Genomic DNA, 24,322 nt, shown 5'->3' on the forward strand with positions numbered 1-24,322 from the left:
ATTTTTATTCTCAAAAAGTTAAGAAAAATAGATAAATATATTCATGTGTGTATATATTTATATATATATTATATACATATATAAACACACTACATAGTAATTTTGTGTACATTTTGTTTTGCTAATTTTTCATAAGTTTTTATTAATTTTGATGAGTGAATTTTTATCGAATTATGTGTTATACATACATCCCTTAGGATACTGCCTCATACACTAAAAAAAATGTGTGAATGTGAGACATGTATAGAGTTTTCAAAGCTACTGAAACCTTGTATGTATTACAAATACCTCTTGAAACAAATTTATATTTGGTTAAATTTGTTATTTTTCTTACAGATAGAGATGCAAGTGCAAAGAATGACTTTAGTTGTGTAATTCTATCAAAGTCTGAAGTGAATCAATTGGTTGTTTTTGTTCAGGCTTTTATGCAAAGGTAAGCTAACGATTATAAAATATTGATACTACCCAACACTAATTTCTTAATTTTACAGACAATGTCTTGGAGGATTTCAAGATAGAAAAAACTATGAACAGTTTCAGTGGATTACACAATGTTTTGTTTTGTTAATGACTAATTTGTTAAAATCTTTTAAAGGACAAGATAATATTATCTACCCAGCTCGTGACGATGATGATGCTGAGAGTAGTCGAAAATGGGAAAATTTATTAGCGAATTTCAAAGACGAAGGTGAATAATATATTTATTTATTTATAATTCATACCCTGATAATATAAATTGTATTAATTTTGTTAGATAAATGTGTTATCTATTTTAATGCTATGAGTATTTTTTTCAAATTATTTTTTTAGAGTTGCAATGGACATTAGCAGAAATGGAAAAACCATTACATCTCATGACAAAAGTATTTTTGATGAATTTTCCATTATATGTGGCTGTAAAACAATACCCACATTACAAGACAGAAGAAGTAACTCAACAAGAAGTTTCAGCGATGAATCATTATTGCGATGTTCAAGAAATCGATATGCCATTATTACTTTTAAGAACTGTCAATATGTTTTGCCGGTAAGTTATTTAATTTAATTCTTGTAAATTATTTGTAAACCAAGAATCTTATTTATTTAGGGTTGGTGGTTTGGAAGCAATTATGTCTTGTTTTGATTATGAATCATTGCCATTATCTATTGCTAATCCAATTGTTATACTTGCTTGTAATGTAAAACTGTGGCTAAATTATCACACAAATGTTCATGTTTTTGTTCCACTGAGGTCAAAAGTTCTAAGATTTATGTGTAACTTATCTGATAAAGAATTAAGAACTCCTGCAGCTAAAACTATGGCTGGTAAATATATTAATTTTAAGTATCAAATGCAAATGAATTCATATAAAACCTTTTGTTGATTTTGTATTAAGATTTTATGTGGAGTTCAAACAAGGATGGTCATACTTCTAATTTAGATAAAGATGGTCTTGAATTAGCATTTAAGTATTTTACATCCCCAACATTAACAATGAGGCTAGCAGGAATATCTCAAATTAATAGCCATATAGGATCCTTAAATGAACTTGTTCATGTAACAGCAGCAACATTATCAACATCATCACAATCCAATGATATGGTGACTATCGAACAGATTGGACATAATTTAGCATCTTGGCTTGTACATCGAAAAATTATATCTCATGTGTTTGGTCCAAATTTACATGTTGAAGTATGTTTGTTAGAGACTTCCATATTAAATTTAAATTAAATTAATCAAAATGTAATTTTATTTAGGTAATTAAACAGTGTAGTATTACACTTAACTTTTTAGCATCAGAAGGTAAGATTACTAATGAACATATTGATACTATATGGCAAGCAGCACAGTTAAAACATTGTAGCAAACAAGTTTTTGATTTATTACCGGGTTTTATCAAACACTTAGAACCTGCTCCTGTTTTACATTTATATCATTTACTAAGAAAACTAGAACCAAAAGAGCACACTGAACAAGTAAATTTATACACAAAACTAATATAAATTAAAAAAATGTAATTCTATTTATGTTTTATAGAGCTTATTTTTAGCATCAGCTCTTACCAAATTCATTTGGTCAAGTATGGCAACTACAGCACGAACTCATGAATTTTCTATTCCAAAATTGTCAAGAATTGTAAGTATACGTGATGGCCGTAGAATAGTTCGTTCAAATGATATGAGTACATCAGAAAATAGTGCTAGCCTCAATAGCAATTCCGAGGGTGAATCAAGTGATGAACGAAGTGATATGAGTGATGGTCCGACTCCTAGAAAAAAACCTAAAAAAGAAAACATTTTTGCTTATTCCGATAATGGTAAACATTTTTAAGAAATATCAGGAATCTATTGTAATATATATATACATTTATTTTAGAATCATTAGTTCTAGAAGGAGCAAAAATTGAAGAATTAGATGACGATTTTGATATTAATGAAAAAGATATTATTAGACCATCAAAACCATTAGGTATGTGCAAAATAAGGCATTGTGTTAGGAAGAAAGCAATTAGGGATACAAGAATGCGAGTTATGAAACCATGTAACTCTAGTGATGAAGATTCAGATAAAGTTCAAATAAATCATTGTAAACTAGTAAAGGGAACCAAACTTCAAAAACCAAGAGGAAAAATTAATAACCGTAAATGAAATGTTTTTAATATTTTAATAATTATTATTTCTATGTAATTTTTTAATGTTTTAGACAAAAAAATACGAAATCTTAAAATGAGGTGCATTAGAACTGATTGTACTGAAGATGATTCTGAGTCTGATGGTGAAGAAGATGATGACGAGGAAGATGAAGATGAGGATGAAGATATTGAAGATGAAGATAGTGAATCAATGGAAGCTATGGAAATTGGTATATCACCCATTGATACTACTTCAGATCAGCAGGTACCATCTACACTTATGAATAGACAAATGCTAGAAGATTATAGTGGAGATGAGAACAGTATGTCATCTCGTATGTCAAATAAATCTGATAAAAATATGGCTGATTTTGATGGAGAAGATTCAGGATGTGATGAGGAATTGTTGCAACTTGCGGCACGTGCTCAGACTCATTTATCAACACAACAGTTAAACCATATGGCATTCCATTCTAATTTTCATACCAGTAAAAATGTGCATCCTTGTACTCAAAATATAACTACAACAATATCTAACCAGTTCAATATAGAAAATGTTTGTAAACCTGGTTCAACATTATTGTGGGATTTACTTCAAGATGATACTATTGTAAGTAATATAGAAAGTAGAAAATATTTTTTATTCATATATTTTTATATATGTACTTTTTAATCATTAAATAATATGATTTCATAGTTAGAAAATGTACTTTTTTTAAATTTACTTTATGATTTTGATTGTTTTTTTTAAGTATACTTTTGATGCTTAATTCAAGTTGAAAATTTTTTTTCTGTAAATACCCAATATTATAAAAGAAGTTTGAAATAAATTTCAAAATAAAACTTTGAATTCAGTTCTTTAACTATATTCACAAGCTCCATTCTATTAATAATCTATTGAAAAAAAAAATTAATATTTGTAAATTCACCTTGACTTGTTTAGTACATTCATTGATTTATGTATGACATCTTATGAAATTTCCGATTAAAAAATTGTTTATTTTAATCAAACTTCAGTAAATATATAAAAAAAAATATGAAAATTATTTACTTTTCAAATCTGAACGAAATGAGGAATATATTGATTTTATAATGATGAATGATTTAATTTTTATGTTATCATCATGTTTTGGAATAGAAATAATACTTTGATTTTTGACTTCAGCCTCTCTTTGAAAAGAAAAACTCAGCTAGTTGATACTTTGGGTGGTCAAAAGTAAAAAATTTCCAGTACTTTTCAAGAATGTTAGGAAAACCTCTAAAAAAGTAATAATAAACCAGAATTTTTATGGATAATATATTTTTATTTTGCTGTAACTCAAAGATGAATTATTGTGAACTTTTGAAATTTTCACCAAAGGTTTATAAGGATGTATTATCTATTTTTGATTAAATTTTCAAAATATTTTGACATTTTAAGCTATTTATAAAGAAATTTTCGATTTTTCTGTTTTTTTTTTTGAAATGTCTAAAAAAATTGGCTACCTAAATTTTTTTTAAATTTAAGACAATTTTTATTATAAGTTTGTACCTTATCGTAGTAAAAAAAAAAATCAAAAATCATTAGTCACGATTTTTATTTAGAAGCAATTAAAGTTCAAATGTTTATGAAATATGTCAAAATGAAAATTTGGCATGGAATTATGGATTTTCAAAATCATAAAATTGTTGTGATTTATATCTAAGGTTAAAAAACGCAAGAAAATATTCTCCATAACTTTTTTTTCAAATAACTGTAAAACAAAACTCCTGAGTCAATATAAAAAACATTTTGTGGATGTATAAAATTTATATTTAAATATTGTGCGGGTATAAAACGTATTATAATTTTCTAAATAATAATTTATATATTATATATTATATCCTAAACTGACTAATCATCTCCGTTCACAATCATTTTTCATATACATTGATACTTGTCATTGCATTCAAATTTAACACTTTCATGATGGTGACCTACTCTTCATCTCTACTATACAACAGAGTGATACCCACTTGCCCACTTTTCTTATATGTTTATAAATGTGTATCATTAATTACATATATTTTATATTTTTTCAGACACTCTTAGGTGAATCATTAGCTTTGGAAGCAGAAAAAGCATTGTTTAATTTAGTATGCTTTAATACTGATCGTGCTATCAGAATGAAATTCATTGAAGGTTGTTTAGAAAATATACAAAAAAATAAGTATGTTTAAGCGTTTATAAACTTTTATAGTTATTAAAAATAAAACTTTAAAAATTAATTAGAGGAAATTATAGTGTTTGTATAAATTTAATGATATTACATGTTAATAATTAATACATTACAATTATTCTAAGTGTATATATTAAAATGAGTAATTCTAATTTTTCTCACTAAATTTTGATATCATATAATTTAGTTTTTGTATTTTTTTTTAGATCTGTAGTTATTTCACTAAGATTATTACCAAAGTTATTTGCATCGTTTCATCAATTTCGAGGAGCTTCATTAGCCAACCTTAATGTTGGAATGGATACTCGTCAAGTGACTCTTTGGGCTGTTAAACATCATAGTATGATTGATAGAGTATTTAGCAATTTTCGAGAATACTGTAAACAACATGCCGATAATTTGTTTGAAGATTCAGGATTTTACTCCCACCAAATTCATATAGAAGCTAGATTACAATTTTTGACTCATATTTATTCTTCAATTGGACTTCCAGATACTATTAAGTAAGTATTTATATATAATTTAATCAAGATTGATTTTTAATATGTTAAATTCTTAGGTTAACTATTGATGAACTGGATACATTATGGAATTGTTTGGTATCTGATGAAGTTTGTCGAGATGAATTATTTAATTGGTTATTACGTCAGGTCCGTTGTCGTGAACAACATACATTTAATGTTGAAACATTGACACATTTGTACTGTGAAAAATTGTTATCATTAGCTCCGGAAAGTTATACTATGACTGCTCTTAGTTTATTTACCCAGCTTTGTAATATGGCTCAACAACAAGTATCTAGTGATTATTTACTGTTAGCAAGAAATGGCCATGCAGCTGCAATGGAACACTTATCTAGAATTGCATTAAAAGCATCAAATAATGGTTAGTATAACAAATATTTAATAGTTAATTTGAGCTCAGACTTAATAATTAAAATGTGAAAACTACTTTTACATTAAATATATCGTAAAGATTAGGTTATGTAACATAATAATCATTTTAAATTTTGTGTTTTTAATGTTAGCAAAATTTTAAGTTTGAACACATTTATGTGTGTATAAATTATATAAAATATATAGAAATATAAGTAATGTAGACATTTCTTTGGTTACTATTAAAAATGTTTTAGTTTAAGATATAAATATTCATGGATAAACATTTTTGGAGAAGAAAATTCTGGGAAATAATGTTAATTAACCTGCTGATTCATTTAACATATTTTCAACTTTCAACTTTAAAACTTATTTCTTAATAATGAAATGTTTATTTTTCATACCAGTCATTGTGTATTTATATTATTAATGTCTCATCATGTTTATTAGTTAGAAAATATAATTGATGTATTGATTATTAAATCAATTTGATTTTAGATGTTAGCATGGCTGCAATACAGTATATAAATAATTATTATATGATGAATTTACAACTTGAAAAAGAAGACAAGTTTATAAGTGAGTGTGTATCAAATTTGTCAGTAGCTGCCGATACTTTGAATGATAAAGAAGAATCCAGTCTTCTTTATATACAACGAGCTCTGTTACTATTAAAAACTCATTTAGAAACATTTAAGAGAAAGTATGCTTATCATTTAAGAAAATGGACCTTAGAAGGGCATGGTATTATGAGTCATGTAATTCAAAATGATAAAAACGCAGCAACAATCAGATTAAATATCAGTCCTGCCATGTTAGATGAAAAGTTAACTCTTGATATGCCTAGTACAGATTACATAGCTGATATGAGAGCTGAAATAGCTCATTGGTGGGAAAGTCAAAATGATAATTTAGCTGTTCAAAAATTACCTACAGATGGTAATATACGCATGATTGCATTAGGCCAAGAAATAACATCAGATTTTGATGAAAAAACTATTCAAGAAACTGGATTAAAAGATAACCAAGTAAATAATTTTGAAGTAATCTTGGTGACATGTAATTTTTTGAAATTTTTATTTTAGATAATATACTTATCATTAAGTACTACTCGTAAGAAGAAACTCGGTGACCAAGATTTACCAGGATCTGCACAATTTGTACCAACCAAAGAAAGTTCTCCAACATTATTGCTTTTACGACCTAAAAACTTTGAAGTATTGTTTGATCTCATGCATACTCTTGGATCAATGAAAACAATTGACGAAGAAGAAGTAATTATTTAATATTCTTAATTAAAAAATAAAAGATATAAAATGGGTTTTTATAGTTTTAAAAATAGTCATGTAAAACATTTAATATATAATTTAAAAAAATAAATACAATATTAAATTTAGACAAGCTAAATTATATATTGATAGATTAGGAAAGTTTACTAGCATGCTTAATTCTCTGTTTCTATATGAGTATTTTAATACACAATAAATAAACTATAATTCTATATATACATTAACAACCTTTATATTCGTGTACCTATTTTTTAATATAATCTAGTATGGATTTGCATAGAATAGAACTGTTAACAAACTATTTATTTGTTAATTTAATTTAATAATTAATAATTAATAAATTTTAAATTTGAATTTAATTATTGTTATGTATAGAATGAATTACTACATGGAAAAGCTCAAGTTTTATCAAGAAGTGTTTGGGATATTTTGACTATGCTTCCAACTAGTCCCTCAATGTTAGAGTGTTTCAAACACTTTCCAACTCATGAATCAAAAGATAAATGTCAAGTTTGGTTAAAAAAAGATTTAGATCCATCAAATTTACAAAAATTAATGTATTCATTATACATTGTTGAATCATTAGTTGAGGTAGGTGTAGAGAAAAATTCAGATGAAGATGAAATATTGCTAGAGGTATGTTTAAATCATAAAAAATATTATTCACCTTTTTAAGAAATCATGTTATTATAAAAATCTTTATACTTAATTTATAGGTATCAACTAATGGATTATCAAGTTCTTGGGGAGAATATTTCATTGAAAAGGGTGGTTTAGAACATCTTTTTACTATTTTGCTGTCTGGTAAGTTGTAAAAACTAATAAAAACTAAATATAACAATTTTTTATTAAAAAACAATCTGTATCTTAAAATTAATTACAAAAATTTTTTAGGTACACTTCAGGGTAACAGTGAATGGCATCAAGATTGCTTGGCTCATTTACTTAAATTACTCTGTCAACTTGGTGTGTCACCAAATGATAGACGACAATTAGATCAATTTGAAGGACTAGGTTTTGATCCTTATTTTCGACCAAGAAAATCACACATTAAAAAACAAGCTAACCTTGTTGTGCCAAAACTTAACAAAGTAAATTTTTCAATTTTTTTTATAAAATATTATTTTTTATTTTACTTAATTTTAATTTTAGGAAATGTTAAAACTTATGAAGATAGATTTGGTTATACCTAGATTGATGAGTATTTTAAATGAGTTATCATATCCTGGACACCCAAAAGATATAAAAACCGGTTTTTGGGGTCGAGCCCAAGTTATTCATTTCTTAATGACTTTAGTTTTGTCATGGTCGCATAGCGTTAATGGTATTTGTGAAGCACTTTTAGAATCTAATCAGTTCTCCATGTGGCTTTGCAATCTTGTCCTTGAAGATCCAGATCCATTAGTTAGACATGAAATATGTGTTGCATTATATCGACTTTGTGCTGTACCTCCCGCAAATCGTACTGCTGCTACATTACTTTTATCCCAGTTAATCAAGTTCCTAGATAAGGCTGAATGCATGCAACCACAAAATATAAGAAATGAAGTTAGTAAATTTAAGTCATTTGTTAAAAATGTTGTTATATTTAATTATATTGAATTTTAGAATTCAATGAGGATAACTGATGAAGATAAACTTAATTATGGACCAGCTTGCCGAGATTATTTTTGGCTTATGTGTCGACTTGTTAATTGCTTACCAAATGACATCATTCAAGGTAAATGTGTTAAAATATTTAAATTTGAATAAATTTGTAATCTATATTTTATTATTTTAGAAAGTATTAAATTTCCACCAAAATGTATTATTGATATTGAAGCATTGGCTATACGTGTTTGGGAGTCAATTGCATCTAGAGATTTTATTGAAACACATTATAGTGGCCTTCAAGATGATGGTTTGATTGGACTCTTAAATTTAATGTCAAATATACTAGGGCATAAACCTCCTTTTAAATTTAGTACACAGAGTCATAAAGTTTTGGACACAGTATGTATTAAAAAAAAATATATTAAAAATTCAAAAATTTAAATGATTGGCTTTTTATTTTAAAATTTTAGGTTTTTGAGTTTTTGTTTGCTTTACCTGATCCTCAGAATCGACAGTTACCCAAATGTAAATCTGAAAGTGCTCGATCTTCAGCTTATGATTTGTTAGTTGAATTAGTAAAAGAAACTCCTCAAAACTATGAATATTTATACAAAAAATTATTAGAACAACACAGTAATGGTAAATATTTTAAAGGCAATTATGTACACATATTAACTTTTACTAATATTTTTGTAGATTTGAATCGCCTTCCATATTTATGGGATTATTGGCCTCATGATGATGGTCGGTCTAATTGTGGATATGTTGGTTTAACAAATCTTGGTGCTACTTGTTATATGGCTTCCTGTATGCAGCATTTATTTATGATGCCACAAGCAAGACGATCAATACTTGAAGCAAAATGTGATGAGTCCAATAAACATGCATCTATATTGGTTGAGCTTAAGCGAATGTTTGCTTATTTATTGGTATGATTAATTTAATAATAAATATTATATTTAATTTTAAGGACAATATTAGTATGTTATATGTTATACCTTATTGAACCATTAGAATGTTTAAAAAATGCTCACTCCAATGATAAGGCTTCTAGGTGTATAATACAGTGATATTTATTTAAATTTCTATTCAAAAACTCCTCTAATAGTGTTACACAATCAATATTTTTACCTATCATACGTGGAGAACCGTCTGTGCATACACTTTCAAGTTTTATCCTGTTTAAATCGTCACTTTTTCACAAAAATGTTTCAACACAACATTTTAGTTTATTAAATATATCTGTACCTTTTATCAATGTTTCGAGTACTTCAAGTCCTAAAAGTTCTTCCGTCACTTCAAACTTAGAATTCACACTTCCAATAAATATACTTCATTGTGGATTGTCAGTAATATCACAGCTTTCATCAAGCGCAAGAGTAAAATATTTAGAATTAGTAGTACTACATGAAATTTGTTTTGAAATATCTGAGGAAATTTCGTCAATTCATTTCATAATTGTATTACGTGATAAAGAAATGTAATTTACATATGCAGACATTTTTGAATCATTTGCATTTGTTGCAAAAATATTGAAACTTTTTTTAATGATTTCGACATCAGAATAAAGTTTCCACACTTGGCTAGCAAAAATGCGATTTCATAAGACGTTAACACCATGTCTTATTTTTCATTTGATTGTTTAGTAAAAATTGATTGCTGAGTTAACAATGAATTAGTCTCCTTTTTAATATATTCTGTCCTCTTTATAGAACCCTCGGGGTATTTTTCAATAATATCATTGTAATTATTATAGTGCAGTTGAACATTGAACTGTTTTGGAACTGCAATTACAGAGTTACATACTAAACATGTAGGTCTAGATTTTTTCCCTTCTATACATAAAAATTTTTCTATCCATTCTGTATTAAAATTTCGCGAAGAAATATCATCATTATAACTTCGTTTTATGCCTGGTTTTAAACTTACGCCTGGTTTATTAGATGCCATTTCACGATCACCCACATACACAACGACACAAACTACTTGTTAACGCATGGGCACGGCGATTCTAATACGACTAACTTTATTGTAGTAATCTAGTACACATTTACCATAAGAATTCTCGTATCGGAATAATAATCGGAAAATTCCACTGCAATAAAATAATCTAATTAAATAATATTTATTTTTAAAAATTATATATTATTTTATTTGACTCTAGTGTGCCATTCAATAACAACAAATGTGCCACAAATGACACGCGTGCCGCAGTTTGGCCATCCCTGACCTATCTGTTAACTAACGATTACTTCCGCACAACTTGGATGATCTAGTCCAGGTCCAAAAATCTAGCCACCCAGGAATCGAATCCAAGTCTTTTACTTGCCGGCGATTGCTCTTACACTTAGCTACCCGACCGCATAGACCCATGACGCTATATCCCCAAGTTAACAGATGTTTATATAATCTTAAATTTTATTTTTTATCTGATTTTTATTTTTATTTTGAAGACTACAGAGAACCAAAATTTTTGTTCAGTGGTTATTATTTTATTTTTAATATTTTATTTAGAAAGCAATTTGTTATTGTTAGTGTTTTTTGAGATACCCTTAATATCTTCTTATATTTCAAGTTACAAGACGGTTAACAGCTACCATTTTAATCCTTTTATAATTTTCATATATGTGTCTCCTTTCCTAAAATAATTTTATTTAGTGACAACATTAAATATTTCACAAATTAAATTTGCTCTAGATCAACGGTAGGCAACTGTCAGACCGCGGTCCGAATCCGGACCTTGGAACGCAGAAAGCCTCCGGATCGTTGACATGTCTTAACAATTTTTCTTCATATTACTATTATAAAAATATAAAGATTTGGCAAACATTTTTTTCACTGGACCTCATTTATTTATTATTTTAATCTTCCGGACTCCAACAGAAATTACTTGCCGACCCCTGTTCTAGATTTTCCACCCATCAGATTTGATGCCATCTTTGTTATTTGATTCAGTATAAAACGTCATTCTTTGCATCAGCAAATGTCATATAATTCTTCCAGGAATCATTCTCCTTTAAAACACGTTTAATCCTTAGACTATTTATATATCATCAGACATCTATATAATTGTATGCCTTAATACTTTTAAACACCATATCAATCAGAAATGTCCCAAAGTATCTAGGATCCATAAAGCATATGATTATGCTACCTGTCTATACTATTTGTTACAGTACTATAGATATTAGAGTATGTAGTTGTCATTTGACTAGTGTGCAGCTAACTCAAAATCACTATCTTTTCTTAGCAGCTAATTAGAAATCATCATCTACTTCATGACTGTGTTTTTACCTAAACAGAACTTGATATTCCTCCACTAACATCTTGCTGTGTTAAATCAGATTTTGTATTATTCTTTTCCTTTCTTAATGGTACCCTCGATGCCTCCAACTTACTAGCCTCTTAGTCAATTAAAAATTATAAAACCTAAGCAGTTTGAAAAGTTTTTATTGGAAATAAAATATAAATAAACATTTAGAGTTGAACTATTATATTATTTTCTTTTAGGAAAGCGAAAGAAAAACTTACAATCCTCGTAGCTTTTGCAAAGTTTATACAATGGATCAACAACTATTGAACACTGGTGAGCAGAAGGATATGGCTGAATTTTTTATTGATCTTGTATCTAAGCTAGAAGAGATGACACCTGAATTAAAAACGCTTGTTAAAACCCTATTTGGGGGTGTAATTAGTAATAATGTTGTTTCATTGGTTAGTATGATTAAGATACATTTTTATATTATTGATAGTAAATTTTACAAAAGTTACATAGTTTGTACTAAAATTTAAGCGAAGTTAATACTACATAAGTATATCAATTATATATGTATTTCAAATAATCGGTATTTTTCTCCTCCTTAGGTAATCTACAAATTTTTCTCTAAATTATAAAATATTAAACATCATGTATAAATAATTTTTTAAGAGGTGTTTCACTCTTCCATATTCATAACATAATTCATACAAATACCCATAGGGGTGGAGTGGCCGAGCGGACTAAGACGTTTGTTGCGATTCATGCAGTCGCTGGTTCGAATCTCGGTTGCGGGCGGCATCGCTCTTTGTGCATTTCGCGATGTCTGGAGAGAGAGGCCGCCGCCCCCAAACCGGGCATGGCAGAAACCTACCTACTTAGCCTACTAATGGGTGCCCATTCAAAATTCTGCCAAAAAAAAACCCACATGTTAAAAACCAGTACAGTACCTTCCCTTACAGTTCCCCAGGCTAATGACCTCAGTTGTCAAAACCTTAATCCTAATAAAAAAAAAAAAAAAACAAATACCCATAAATTGCTTTAAAATTAAAATATAAAAAAAAACTTATTTTATCCACCTGATAATATTCTTATTTCTATGTTTACTAATGGGTCAATTCGCACTAAAATTAAATATGACAGAATTAAATGAATTATTCAGAAATACAATGTGTTTGTAACACAGTTACAATGCATTAGAGTATAACAACTTAACATTAGTTTATTTATAATTTATTTTTATTGTTATTTTAATTAAAATTTTTAAATATAAAAAATAAACAGTAAAAACTTTTCATTATACAAAAAACATTTTCTTTTTACATAATCTTCTATAAAATAATTTCTTTGTTGTTACACATTTACCATCTTTTTGCAAAAATATAATTTATATATAATTAGCTAGTAATAAATAAATAAATGTAGATAGTAAATTAATTTTAACTAATTTTAAAAAAAGATTAATATTTTGATATTCAATTTGAAACATTTAGGATTGTGATCATGTAAGTAGAACTTTAGAAGAGTTTTATACTGTAAGATGTCAAGTTGCTGATATGAGAAATTTATACGAGTCTCTCGATGAAGTTACATTAAAAGATACATTAGATGGAGATAATATGTATACATGTTCTCAGTGTGAGAAGAAAGTTCGTGCAGAAAAAAGGTAATTAAAGTTTTTAAATGTCACTTTTTTAAAAATATTTAATGCATTTTAAATTTCAGGGCTTGTTTCAAAAAATTACCACAAATTCTTTGTTTTAATACAATGAGATATACATTTAACATGGTGACTATGATGAAAGAAAAAGTGAATACCCACTTTTCTTTTCCAATGATACTTGACATGTCTGGGTATGTTGAAAAACATTTGATGCCCCAGCATTATCTTGAAGAAAAAGAAATGAGTGAAAATAAAGGAACAGAGCGATTGGAAGAAAATTATCAATATGAACTTATTGGTGTCACAGTTCATACAGGGACAGCAGATGGTGGTCATTATTATAGTTTTATACGAAATCGAGAACGTACTAATAAGTCTCAAACTCCAAGTACTGATCAATGGTATTTATTTAATGATGCAGAAGTTAAATTGTTTGATGCTAGCCAATTAGCAGCTGAATGCTTTGGTGGAGAAATGACAGTAATATATATTTAAATTTACATTATTTGCCGTTTAGATGTTAAACTCATTTTTCATTTCAGAGTAAAACCTATGATTCTGTAACAGACAAGTACATGGACTTGAGTTTCGAAAAAACAAACAGTGCTTATATGTTGTTTTATGAACTTGTCAAGCCAACTGATCCAGAAATTGAAGAACATAATATTTCTAACGACATAGAAATATGTCCACCAATAAAATTGAGTAGTGAATTAGAAGGATGGATTTGGAGAGATAATAGACAATTTTTACAAGATAAAAATATATTTGAAAGTGCTTATTTTCAGTAAGTTGTATAATTTTTTACTTAGCAAATTATGATTATGATCAATATTTATTAAATTTATTTCTTAGATTCATGTGGCAAATATGTGCGTTTATTCCTCAATCTTTAGAAGATACGGAGGAACTAGCAGAACTTGCTACAAAATTAACTTCAGCCTTTTTTTTGGAAACTTATATACATGCTAAAGAACGAGTAAGTGTTTTTTTATTTTTAATGAATATTTTGTTTAATTTTCATAATATTCTATTGAATCTTTAATTTTTAGTCTACTATAATGCAATGGACAGAATTGTTAACTAAGCAGTTCAGTGCTTCACAATCTGGTTCTGAATGGTTTCTACAACAAATGAGTGTTGATGGATGGTGGCCACTTAAAATTTTTATTAAATGTCCAAATCAAATAATACGACAGACATTTCTTAAGTTATGTATGCATGTTATCCAACAAATTAGGTAATAAACATTTATAAAAATAGATTTAAATTTTTAAGTAGAGCACAAATTTGTATACAACTGCATATTTTTAGTTTTTCGTTTATAATCTTTATAAATTTATAGAATCATATTAATGATAAATTTTATTAAATTAATTATTCATTATTATTATTATTTAATTCATTTACAAAATTTTGTTTTATATATTTTTGCATTGCTTACCATAATGACATATTGTTATAAAATTGCATGTTAATCACATACTATTTCAATGAAATTTACGTAAAAAAGTCCAACCCAGTTGTTGGGTGGATAAATAATTCACCAGTTATCACAGTTCACATTTAGAATATTTGATATAATATTAAAATGTTAATGAATTCTTAATTTTTTTCTAACTGGAATAAAATAATGTATGTTATACCTGGTCTTAAGAGGACGTCGCACCCACATGTGTTGTCTTCGTCTTACACACGTACGACCTAGCAAATTATCGTTTGCTAGTTTCAATAGGGTATTGTCAGTTTTGATATTAGAGTGAATCCACCTATTATCAAACTTTTAGGTAGCAACATTATCTGTGTTCTCTCGTTGGTTTTTTACGATATTTTAATTTTTAAGTGAGTTATGAACATTTTAAAATATTCATAATTTACATACCCATAACTGACTTAAAAATTAAAATATCATAAAAAACCAACGATAGAACACTGATAATGTTGCTACCTAAAAGTTTGATAATAGGTGGATTTACTCTTATATTAAAACTGACAATACCCTATTGAAACTAGCGAACGAACATTTCCTATGTCATACGTGTGTAAGACGGAGACAACACATGTGGGTGCGACGTCCTCTTAAACTTATAAGGCAGAGGTTCAAACTGTGCGTTGCGTCTCCCAGGGGCGTCGCGAGAGTTTGCAAAGGGAGCCGCGTCAAAGCACAGAAAACCAACATCATAGATCTTGTATAATTATTATAAATATTATTTGCAATCATTATGGAAATAAAAACGACACACCTTACTATCCGACCATTTGAAGTTTTATTTCTAGTGCTAAAGTCATTGTTATTATATCACCCGCATATAACATATTTCCCATATTGTATCCGTTGTTATTTCAATTTTTTCATAATAATTTGGGAGCCGTAAAAATATTGTGAACACCCAAAGGAGCCGCGTGCTGAAAAAGTTTGAATATCTCTGTTATAAGGGAAAACTTTAAAAACAAAATGAAATTTTTTAGTATTATATATGTGTTATCATTAACTTGTTGAATTATAAATGAAAACCTCTATAAATATTAAGTTCATTTAAATTTGCTCTAACAACTTTAGTTAATGTTGAATGACCATTTAAATTTATTTATTTGCTTTATTTTAGGCCATATGTTTGTTTTTTCAATAATTCTTTTATGAATGATGATAAAAGTGAATATATGAAACCATGTGTATCATGTCTAACTTCATTTATCCGTACAGTAGTGTCTTTAGTAAGTATTTTTATAATTTCTGGACCAAAGTTAAAATAATTTTTACACTGAATTACATTTTCTTATTATAGATGGAACAAAATATAAAAAATTGTATTCGTAATATGACTGAATATTTTGCGATGTTACATGAATTTAGTAAATTAGGAGATGAAGAAAGTAAATTTCTCATAGCTATTCAATGTATTACGACAGTTGTAAACTTTTACTTGGGATTAAAAGGACATGAATTTGTAAGTAGATATTATTATTTATAAGGCATATTAATTAATGTTTTTTAATTCATAGAGTGAAAATCCTAATAATATTAATGGAGGTGACTGTGAAGAAGAAGAAGAAGATATAATTCCAATATCAACTGCAGATCGAAACAAGCCACCTTTATCTCTTGAAAAATTAATTGCTCTTGTTGTTTCATTGGTTGAAAAATCCAGAAATATTAGTGGTCAATTAGAGTTATCAGATAATGATTTGTATGTTCTACAAGGAATGAAGGTAACTTTTAGTGTTCAATTATTTATATAACATAGGATCATCCAATTGTTGTGATAAAAATATTGGGTATCACAAAAGAATATACATAATACCCAATATTTTTATAACCCAACATTTGGAAGAACTTTGATATTTTCAAACCACAGACTAAGATATAGAAAAGAGGATACAGTCAAACCAATACAATTTTTTGAATTGAAATCTTGAAGAGTATAATATAATTTGTAAATCATTTTTGATCAACTGTTTTATTCACTTTTTATTTTTTTGAATTTTTTATAAATTTATCAAAACAAGAGAAATTTAATGTATTACTTGTAAATAAATGATTAACGATTATATTATACAACCACAGTGTTTATACACAACATTGTTTTATTACACCACTGTTCATAGTGTTCCGTTTTTCACTGACCAGTCCTAACCACATAAACGGACTGTCTATTTATATTCTTCTGTATTTTAGTTTGTGTTACATTTGTGTATCTCATATTTATCTAATAAATTATATTTATATACATATTTTTTTTTAGGGTTTCCCATTCATAATTCAACAAATTAAAGATAATACAAATTTACATATGACTAAGAATCTTATATTTTCTCTTTGTCGGAATGATTCACCACAAAAGAATGCTTTACTTGCCAATGAAATAATCAGCCAAATATTAAATGTTATACAGAAAAATGTTAATAATTCTGAAGTAAAATATTTTTTTATATTAATTTAAGTATAAATATTAAATAAAATAATTAATGTTTTTACTTTAGATTACACAGCCATTTTTCAAAATGTTAACTTTACTATCTGAAGGTAGTGTCAATGGTAACGGTGGATTACCATCTTTTACTGAATTTATACTAAGGCTTTTGTGGCAGTCTACTGAAAATGGGCCTCAAGTAGCATTAGAATGGCTTGGTCTCCAAGTGCCTCGTAATAAGCAGGTATCTGCTTGGGTTCTTAATGGTATGGACACATGGGTTGAACGATTTTTACTATCACATGGAAATGCAAGAGTTCGCTCAGGTAAACATATTGCTTCTAAGTTTTTCATTTATTAATTATGATATGTTGACCTTACAACTCCTGTATGCTAATGTCAAAAAAAAAAAAATAATTATGATAATAGTATTTGATCTATTCAATTTTAATATTTTGCATACAAAATTACTATGGAATATATTATATATTTAAAAAAACTTTTATGTAATTAAATAGAAGTAGATATTGGAAAAAAAGAAGCTTATTTATTTATTAAATTTGTTATGTTACTTTTAAGAATCATTTTGTACAGAAGTATTCAAAAGTTAATAAATCACTGGAATTAAAAAAATTAGACATTTGTTCTATTAATCATCAAACTTTTAACAAGAATAATTAGTATGATCTAGAAGGACTAATATCCTCATATTCCTTCAGTGAAAACAGTATTTAGAGCAATTGGTATAAAACCAAAATTGATTGGAGATCTTCAACTTTTTAACTAAATTAATCAAATTCTAGATTTTTTTTTTAGTTTTTAGTCATTGAGACCATACTGCCAAACAGATTTCTCTCCAATCATCTTTACCTTCTACCTTTCCTTTCCATGGTATCTCTGGTTTGATACTTCCTACGTCTCTTTTCACGCAGTCTTCCCAATGTATGCATGGTTTTCCTAGACGGTCTTTTACCAATCAGGTTCTCTCTTCAATCGTTGTTTTGATTATAGATCTCATTAATTAAATCCTAGATAGAATGATTGGAATATCTAATTGATAACTCACATAAACTATTACTAAATTATTTTAACACAGATATAACTAAATTAGCAATTATTAATTGAAATTTACATTTTAGCTGCCAGTATGTTATTAGTATCATTGGTTCCAAATACTCAATTTCGACAAGCATATAGATCAGCAAGGGGTATGTGTACATTACAAAAAGAAGTTTTACTAGCTTCAGATGCAAAGGAAACACTGCATGAAATATTCAAATTTCTATTAAATCTCTTGAAAATGGCTAAAGAGTATACAGATACAACTCAACACGGATCATCTAAACTAACTGCCTACTTTGTTTTGCTCAATTATTTTTTGATATCAAGAACAGAAAAATTGATGGTAAGCATTTTTTATTTTTATTTATCAAGATATTGCAAATTATTGTGACAATATAAAAATTGGAATATAGTTAAATGTCCAGTTCTAAAATTTGAGCTGTATGAGGAATATAATGGTGATACAGTATGTCCCATGAGGATTTACCCATTACGATGTCTCCTGAGATGATAAATTGATCATAAATCTGTTTTTTTTTATTAGAATCACATAAACAAGGGCTAAATACATTTTATTTGTTGGTAAAAAAGTTAAAAAACTATCTTTTATTTTTTTAATTTTTGATCAAAATAATGATACCTGTTTTATAGAGTTTATTTTGCTGAAAATGTTGACCTTTTAGCATTTTATTTTCATTAATCTTATAATTTTCATCCTATATGTTGGTAATACTATGTATTTTATTTTGTAATTTGTCACATTTTGAAGCCTTGGTGTATGCCAAACAATATTGATGTTGGTTTCCATTTGAGTTTGTTATATACGTTTCAGAAAGTAATGATTCTTTACTTAATACACCTTTTCGCAGAATTTTTCTTAGTAAACATAATTTATCATTGAATTAAAATTTAACACATCTATTAGTCCTTAGTTCATTATGACTTAAATAGGTGTTATACTCATTAAATAGTTTTTTTTTACACAGAAAATTTGAAAATAGTTATTTTTAATATCAAATAAATGTTAATAACTAATGTTGATTTATTTACCTAAATTATAAATTAAAATATTGATACATTAAACATTTTCAGTTTGGACCACATTTAGTTGAACTTTGGCAATTATTTCATCCTAAACTTTCTGAACCAGCTATTTCAGTACATCATAACAAACAAAGCTTATTGATGTTATTCTATAATGTTTTGTCTGACTGTATTGAAAATGTGCAAATACTTGTTCAGGATCCATACTTTGTGAAAAATATAGCATTCAATTATATTTTGTAAGTTATTTAAATAAAAATGTACAATATAGCAATAGTAAGGTTCATTATGTTATGTGGACTTTTTAGAGCTGATCATGATGACCAAGAAGTGGTAATTTTCAATCGGACTATGTTACCAGCATATTATGGTCTATTAAGAATATGCTGCCAACATTCTAGAATATTTACTAGACAATTAGCTGGGCATCAAAATATAAGTTGGGCTTTTAAGAACATTTCTCCTCACCCTACTCAATATGCAGCTGTAAGATAATTACTAATTATGATTTTTTTTTAAACTATACTTTTATTTATTCAATTATTTAGGCTGTTGATGAGTTGTTTAAACTATTACAACTTTTTATTAAAAAATTTCCGGATTCAACTGATCAAGAAATAGCTGAAATAAACCAATACAGAAAAGAAACAATACATTTATATGTTTCAAACTTAGATGGAAAAGCTGGCTGGGGCACTTTAATTCCAGTTGCCAAAATTCTATTGGAAAATGATGAAGATAAATTATATTTTATTCATAATCGTGGTTTAGAAATGTGTTTTGAAGTAATAATTTGATTTTCTAGCTAGTAATTAAATACCTTTATTATTTATTTAATTATTGATTGGTATTTTAGGGTTTTCAAACATTACACAATATGTACCATGAAGCTACTGCTTGCCACGTAACTGGTGACCTAATTGATATGCTTGCTTTAATTGTTGATATCACAAAGTGTTTACAAAAGACTCACGAACAGAACAAATTGGCTGAGAAAGAAACTCCACGTACTATAATATTGACATATAAAGAATGGCCTGATTTGTTAAGAAAATTGGTTACGTTACTCAATACATACAATCCTAAAGAAATGAGACAATCAGTATTAGGTAATATTAATTAGCAATTACTCAATATTTATTTACTTATTTGGTTTTATTAAATTCAATAAAAAAATTCAAAATCTTGAAATACTTAGTTTAATAGTAGATAATAAAATGTTTGTTCTAATATACAAGGTGTAACAGAAAGAACTGACTTTTGGAATAACTTTTGTTGTAATTAATATTTATAACTTTTTTTTTTATTTATAATTAAAAGACGCTAAGGCTATATGCAAAATTGATTTATTTTTATGTTAATTTTTTAGTTTGTATTGAAAATAAAAAATTTAAAATTTAATTTAATTTTTTTTAGATAAATTCAAAATAGCTAATTTGTAAATCTGATTATAAAAATAATTTTGATGGTAAAAAGATTTATCTTAGTCAAATAGTTTTTTAGAATTTTTTTAAATATCAATATTTTTTTGATAAAATTAATTTGGCACCTAATAACTTTTTAAAAAATATGATTTTTCGGAATATTCTGAAATGAGAAAATTTCTTAAATTATTTAATCATTATATAATATTAAAAAAAAATTTCATTGGTTTAATTAGTATATTTTTTATTTTATTTTTAGTAAGTTCTTTCTGTTACACCCTTTATATACATAATTTTATTTCTGTCAGAAATATTTTTAGAATTAAATGGTTATAAATACAATGAACTCCAGGTTTAGTTATTAGTTATTACATTGGTGAAGATTTGTTTTGATTCCATTAAGCAACATTTTACTAAATCAAATTTACTTTACTTTCTTTCCCATGACTGTGTCTTATGACAACTTACTGTAATATCAAAAGAACGAAATAAAAATTACTTTTGTTAAATTCTGTTTTTTTTTTTTTAGATCTGCTAAAAGTACTTGTTGTATTAATGCCAATTGAAGTTATTAATGTACTTCAACCAATATTGACACATTGTCATGCTGTTTGTATGGACAGCAATAATGGTATGCCCATTGGTCCATATTTTCCTCGTCGCGGACATAAAGTTCCAATGCTTAGTTTGAAATCAAATACTAGGCCTGCTAGACCCATGGTTCAAATGGCTTTAACACATAACCAATTAGACATAACTAAAGTAAGAATAAAAATTAATTAGAAATTAAAACGAATAAAAAAAAAAATTAAATATATATCTTTCAGTAAGTATGCTAATTGTTTTAATTATTTTAGGGCTGTGATTCTCATTACGATGCAGAATTATCTGCATTTTATGCTCCATATCACGATTTCATTGATGTGATGTGCCGTACTGCTGTTAATAATGACTGTTTGACTGAACCTCTAGTAGCACTTAATGCAATGATTGGATATGAATCTATTCCATTGCATCATACTTATTTTCCAAAGTTTTGGCTCGATGTGCATAATATGAATGTAAGTATAAACTTAATAGATAAAACAATTTTAATGATTTTTTAAATTCAATATGATTGTATTTTTAGGGGTCTAACTTACCATACTTAAGATTGTTATCCAAAAATAATTACTTTGTGGATTATTTGGAGTCTACACTTATTGAAGAACGTCTGAGTTTGAATAATGATGTTATATATGATTTTGTTAGAACTTTTTTTCCTGAGGTAATTTATAAACAGTTATAACAATTCACTATTGTTTTGAAAATATATTTATATAATTTTTTTTTACAATTTTAACAGATGGCTGCTAGTGTACTATCACATCACACTTTTGAATTATTGGAAAGTGTTATATTTAATTTGCCAAATGACTTGGAAAAATTGGGTGAATTAGAAACTGAAAAAAGGATGCTATCTAATCTAAGAGCTTTGAGAGTTTGCTCTTTAGTTAAACCTCCTGTGCAAGAACTTAAGGTAGTCTTAAGCAATATTAAAACGGAAGCTCAAAAACTATTGGACAAAATCTGTCCTTCATCGTCAGGTAATCAAATATATTTTATTATATTTTATAACTTCTAGGCTAGATAAAAATAACATTTGAATATTAATATGGTGTATGTTAATATGTGTAATATTTCAATAATAATGAATAGAAATCAAAATTAAACACGTTTACTGTGTAACGGCTTATATATCAATATATAACTAACATAGCCTGTTTTAAGACTTCTGGTATTTAGTTAAAAATACATAAAAAAACAATTAAGTTATCCAAAGTCTTATTAAATTAGTTAGTTTACACATTTCATAGAATATTGTTTTTTTTTTAAACATTGTTAACATGAAATAGCATATTGCAATTTTTGTTTTAAATTTTTGCATTTGTAATTATTCTAAAATATATTTTTCTCGACACACTAATGGGTTACCAATTATTAAATGATTTTTTTTCTTAAACTTATTAAAGTAAATGCCTAATAAATCAATCAAGCGCATAATAAAATAAATAATTTATAATGACATTTTTATACAATACTTAATACCTGTTGTTAGTGATGTATTTAGAATATTTTTTTAGTAATCTTTATTCAGAATATCTGTACTTGGCTCTGTTCAGCTTTTTTCGGACCACAGTCAGACAACACCCATTTGTCACCCCACCCAATTAATTACTACGTTTATATGATGGCATTAAAATGGTTTGAAATTAAATCAGTTTTAAATTCTTAAACTACATAGTGCCAGTGTTTTAAGGCTATCATATAAATATAGTTATTGATTGAGTGAGGTGACAATTTGGTATTGCCTGACTGCTATTCAAAGAAATCTGATAGCTGACGGGTACAGATATCATTCTGAATAAAGACTACTTACTGGAATATATACATTTGCACTATTTTAGAATTTATAATTGATTTAATTTCAAACCATTAAATATGATTTGCTGAGCGTAGAATTTGTTATGCTATGCACTTGTACGACGGAGATAACACATGCAAGTGCAGCGTTCTCTTAATAGGATTTTATTGTGTATAAAGCATAGTGCATGGTTATTTTTAGCATTATTAAAAATAAAAAGATTACCTTGTAGCAAATAAAATTATTAAAATTTGTTGTTTGATTAATACGTCTTTTTTATATATATACATTAATAAATAATTGATGTAATAAAAATTTTTTTTTGGGATTAGGCAAAAATGATTTAGATGAAACTGATGAGAAAGATGAAGATGAACAGTTGTCATTATTACGTAGTATTGAAACTACTGCTGCCGAATTTATAGATGCCATTCCTCTACCAAAACATGAAAATTTGCCTAGTGACTTGGAAGATAAAGACATTGCTGGGCCACCAGATAAGACTTAATACAGGTTTTTTTCTGTAGGTTTAAAAAACGCTGCTAGTCTTTCAAAACAAAACTGGATTATAAATTTTTTTTTAATGAATTCATGTTTTTTTTTTATAAAAAAAAACATTTATTTGTGATCTCCAAAATGTTGCAAAGTTTTGTTTTTTTTTTTTTTTTTTATTATTCAATCGACTATTTTGTAAAGCCAATATCTGTTGGAATTCGTTATTTTTATCAATTACTCTTGGATTTTATGTGGATCAATTTCATCATTTCCCTACTTTAATTCTATTCTATAATTGTTTAAAAAATAATAATTTTAGTAAAATTTAAATAAAAAGTAATATGTTTTTATTATGTAATTATTAATTTATTTTATTTTATATCAATGAAAGAACTTTCTATAGACTTTCTAATCATAATTAATAGATTAGTTTTTTTTTTTTACAGGGAAATATTGTTTTTCTATCATCATAATGTACATATTATAAAAATAA

General features: G+C 27.0%; 1 protein-coding gene across 3 annotated transcripts; it reads left to right on the forward strand.

Annotated features, from left to right (window-relative positions):
* Positions 1–87: 87 nt before the first annotated feature.
* Positions 88–24,182, forward strand: puf (ubiquitinyl hydrolase 1 puf). 3 transcript variants are annotated; one of them, XM_015509073.2, is made up of 44 exons: positions 89–271; positions 337–433; positions 492–688; positions 811–1,027; positions 1,088–1,305; positions 1,377–1,675; positions 1,741–1,959; positions 2,021–2,300; positions 2,360–2,623; positions 2,687–3,225; positions 4,677–4,804; positions 5,020–5,316; positions 5,373–5,698; positions 6,187–6,716; positions 6,774–6,962; positions 7,353–7,613; positions 7,694–7,781; positions 7,872–8,068; positions 8,130–8,525; positions 8,586–8,697; positions 8,758–8,969; positions 9,041–9,209; positions 9,267–9,499; positions 12,081–12,284; positions 13,320–13,492; positions 13,552–13,969; positions 14,032–14,276; positions 14,345–14,468; positions 14,542–14,729; positions 16,096–16,204; positions 16,276–16,437; positions 16,493–16,699; positions 17,233–17,403; positions 17,471–17,726; positions 18,540–18,805; positions 19,555–19,745; positions 19,815–19,992; positions 20,055–20,291; positions 20,363–20,615; positions 21,460–21,692; positions 21,788–21,991; positions 22,060–22,197; positions 22,276–22,516; positions 23,667–24,182. In XM_015509073.2, the coding sequence occupies exons 1-44, from the start codon at positions 223–225 to the stop codon at positions 23,840–23,842; spliced, it is 9,891 nt and encodes a 3,296-aa protein (XP_015364559.1). In that variant the 5' UTR covers positions 89–222; the 3' UTR covers positions 23,843–24,182. The 3 variants fall into 3 exon arrangements, with proteins under 3 accessions (XP_089079862.1, XP_089079863.1, XP_015364559.1); XM_089223736.1 differs by having other exon boundaries at positions 88–271; positions 9,041–9,499; XM_089223737.1 differs by having other exon boundaries at positions 88–271; positions 2,369–2,623; positions 9,041–9,499.
* The last annotated feature ends 140 nt before the right edge of the window (positions 24,183–24,322 follow it).

Source organism: Diuraphis noxia, unplaced genomic scaffold (assembly GCF_037042655.1).
Source record: "Diuraphis noxia isolate RWA-SAM2 unplaced genomic scaffold, SU_Dnox_SAM2 contig0003, whole genome shotgun sequence".
In the NCBI taxonomy this organism is placed as follows: Eukaryota; Metazoa; Arthropoda; class Insecta; order Hemiptera; family Aphididae; genus Diuraphis; species Diuraphis noxia.

Excerpts from the sequence above, each read along its gene's own strand:
- puf (XM_089223736.1), top strand. The coding sequence starts at position 223 with ATGTGTGAATGTGAGACATGTATAGAGTTTTCAAAGCTACTGAAACCT. Across the intron at positions 1,306-1,376 it reads TGCAGCTAAAACTATGGCTG|ATTTTATGTGGAGTTCAAAC; the intron begins GTAAATATATTA and ends TTTTGTATTAAG. Across the intron at positions 3,226-4,676 it reads TACTTCAAGATGATACTATT|ACACTCTTAGGTGAATCATT; the intron begins GTAAGTAATATA and ends ATATTTTTTCAG.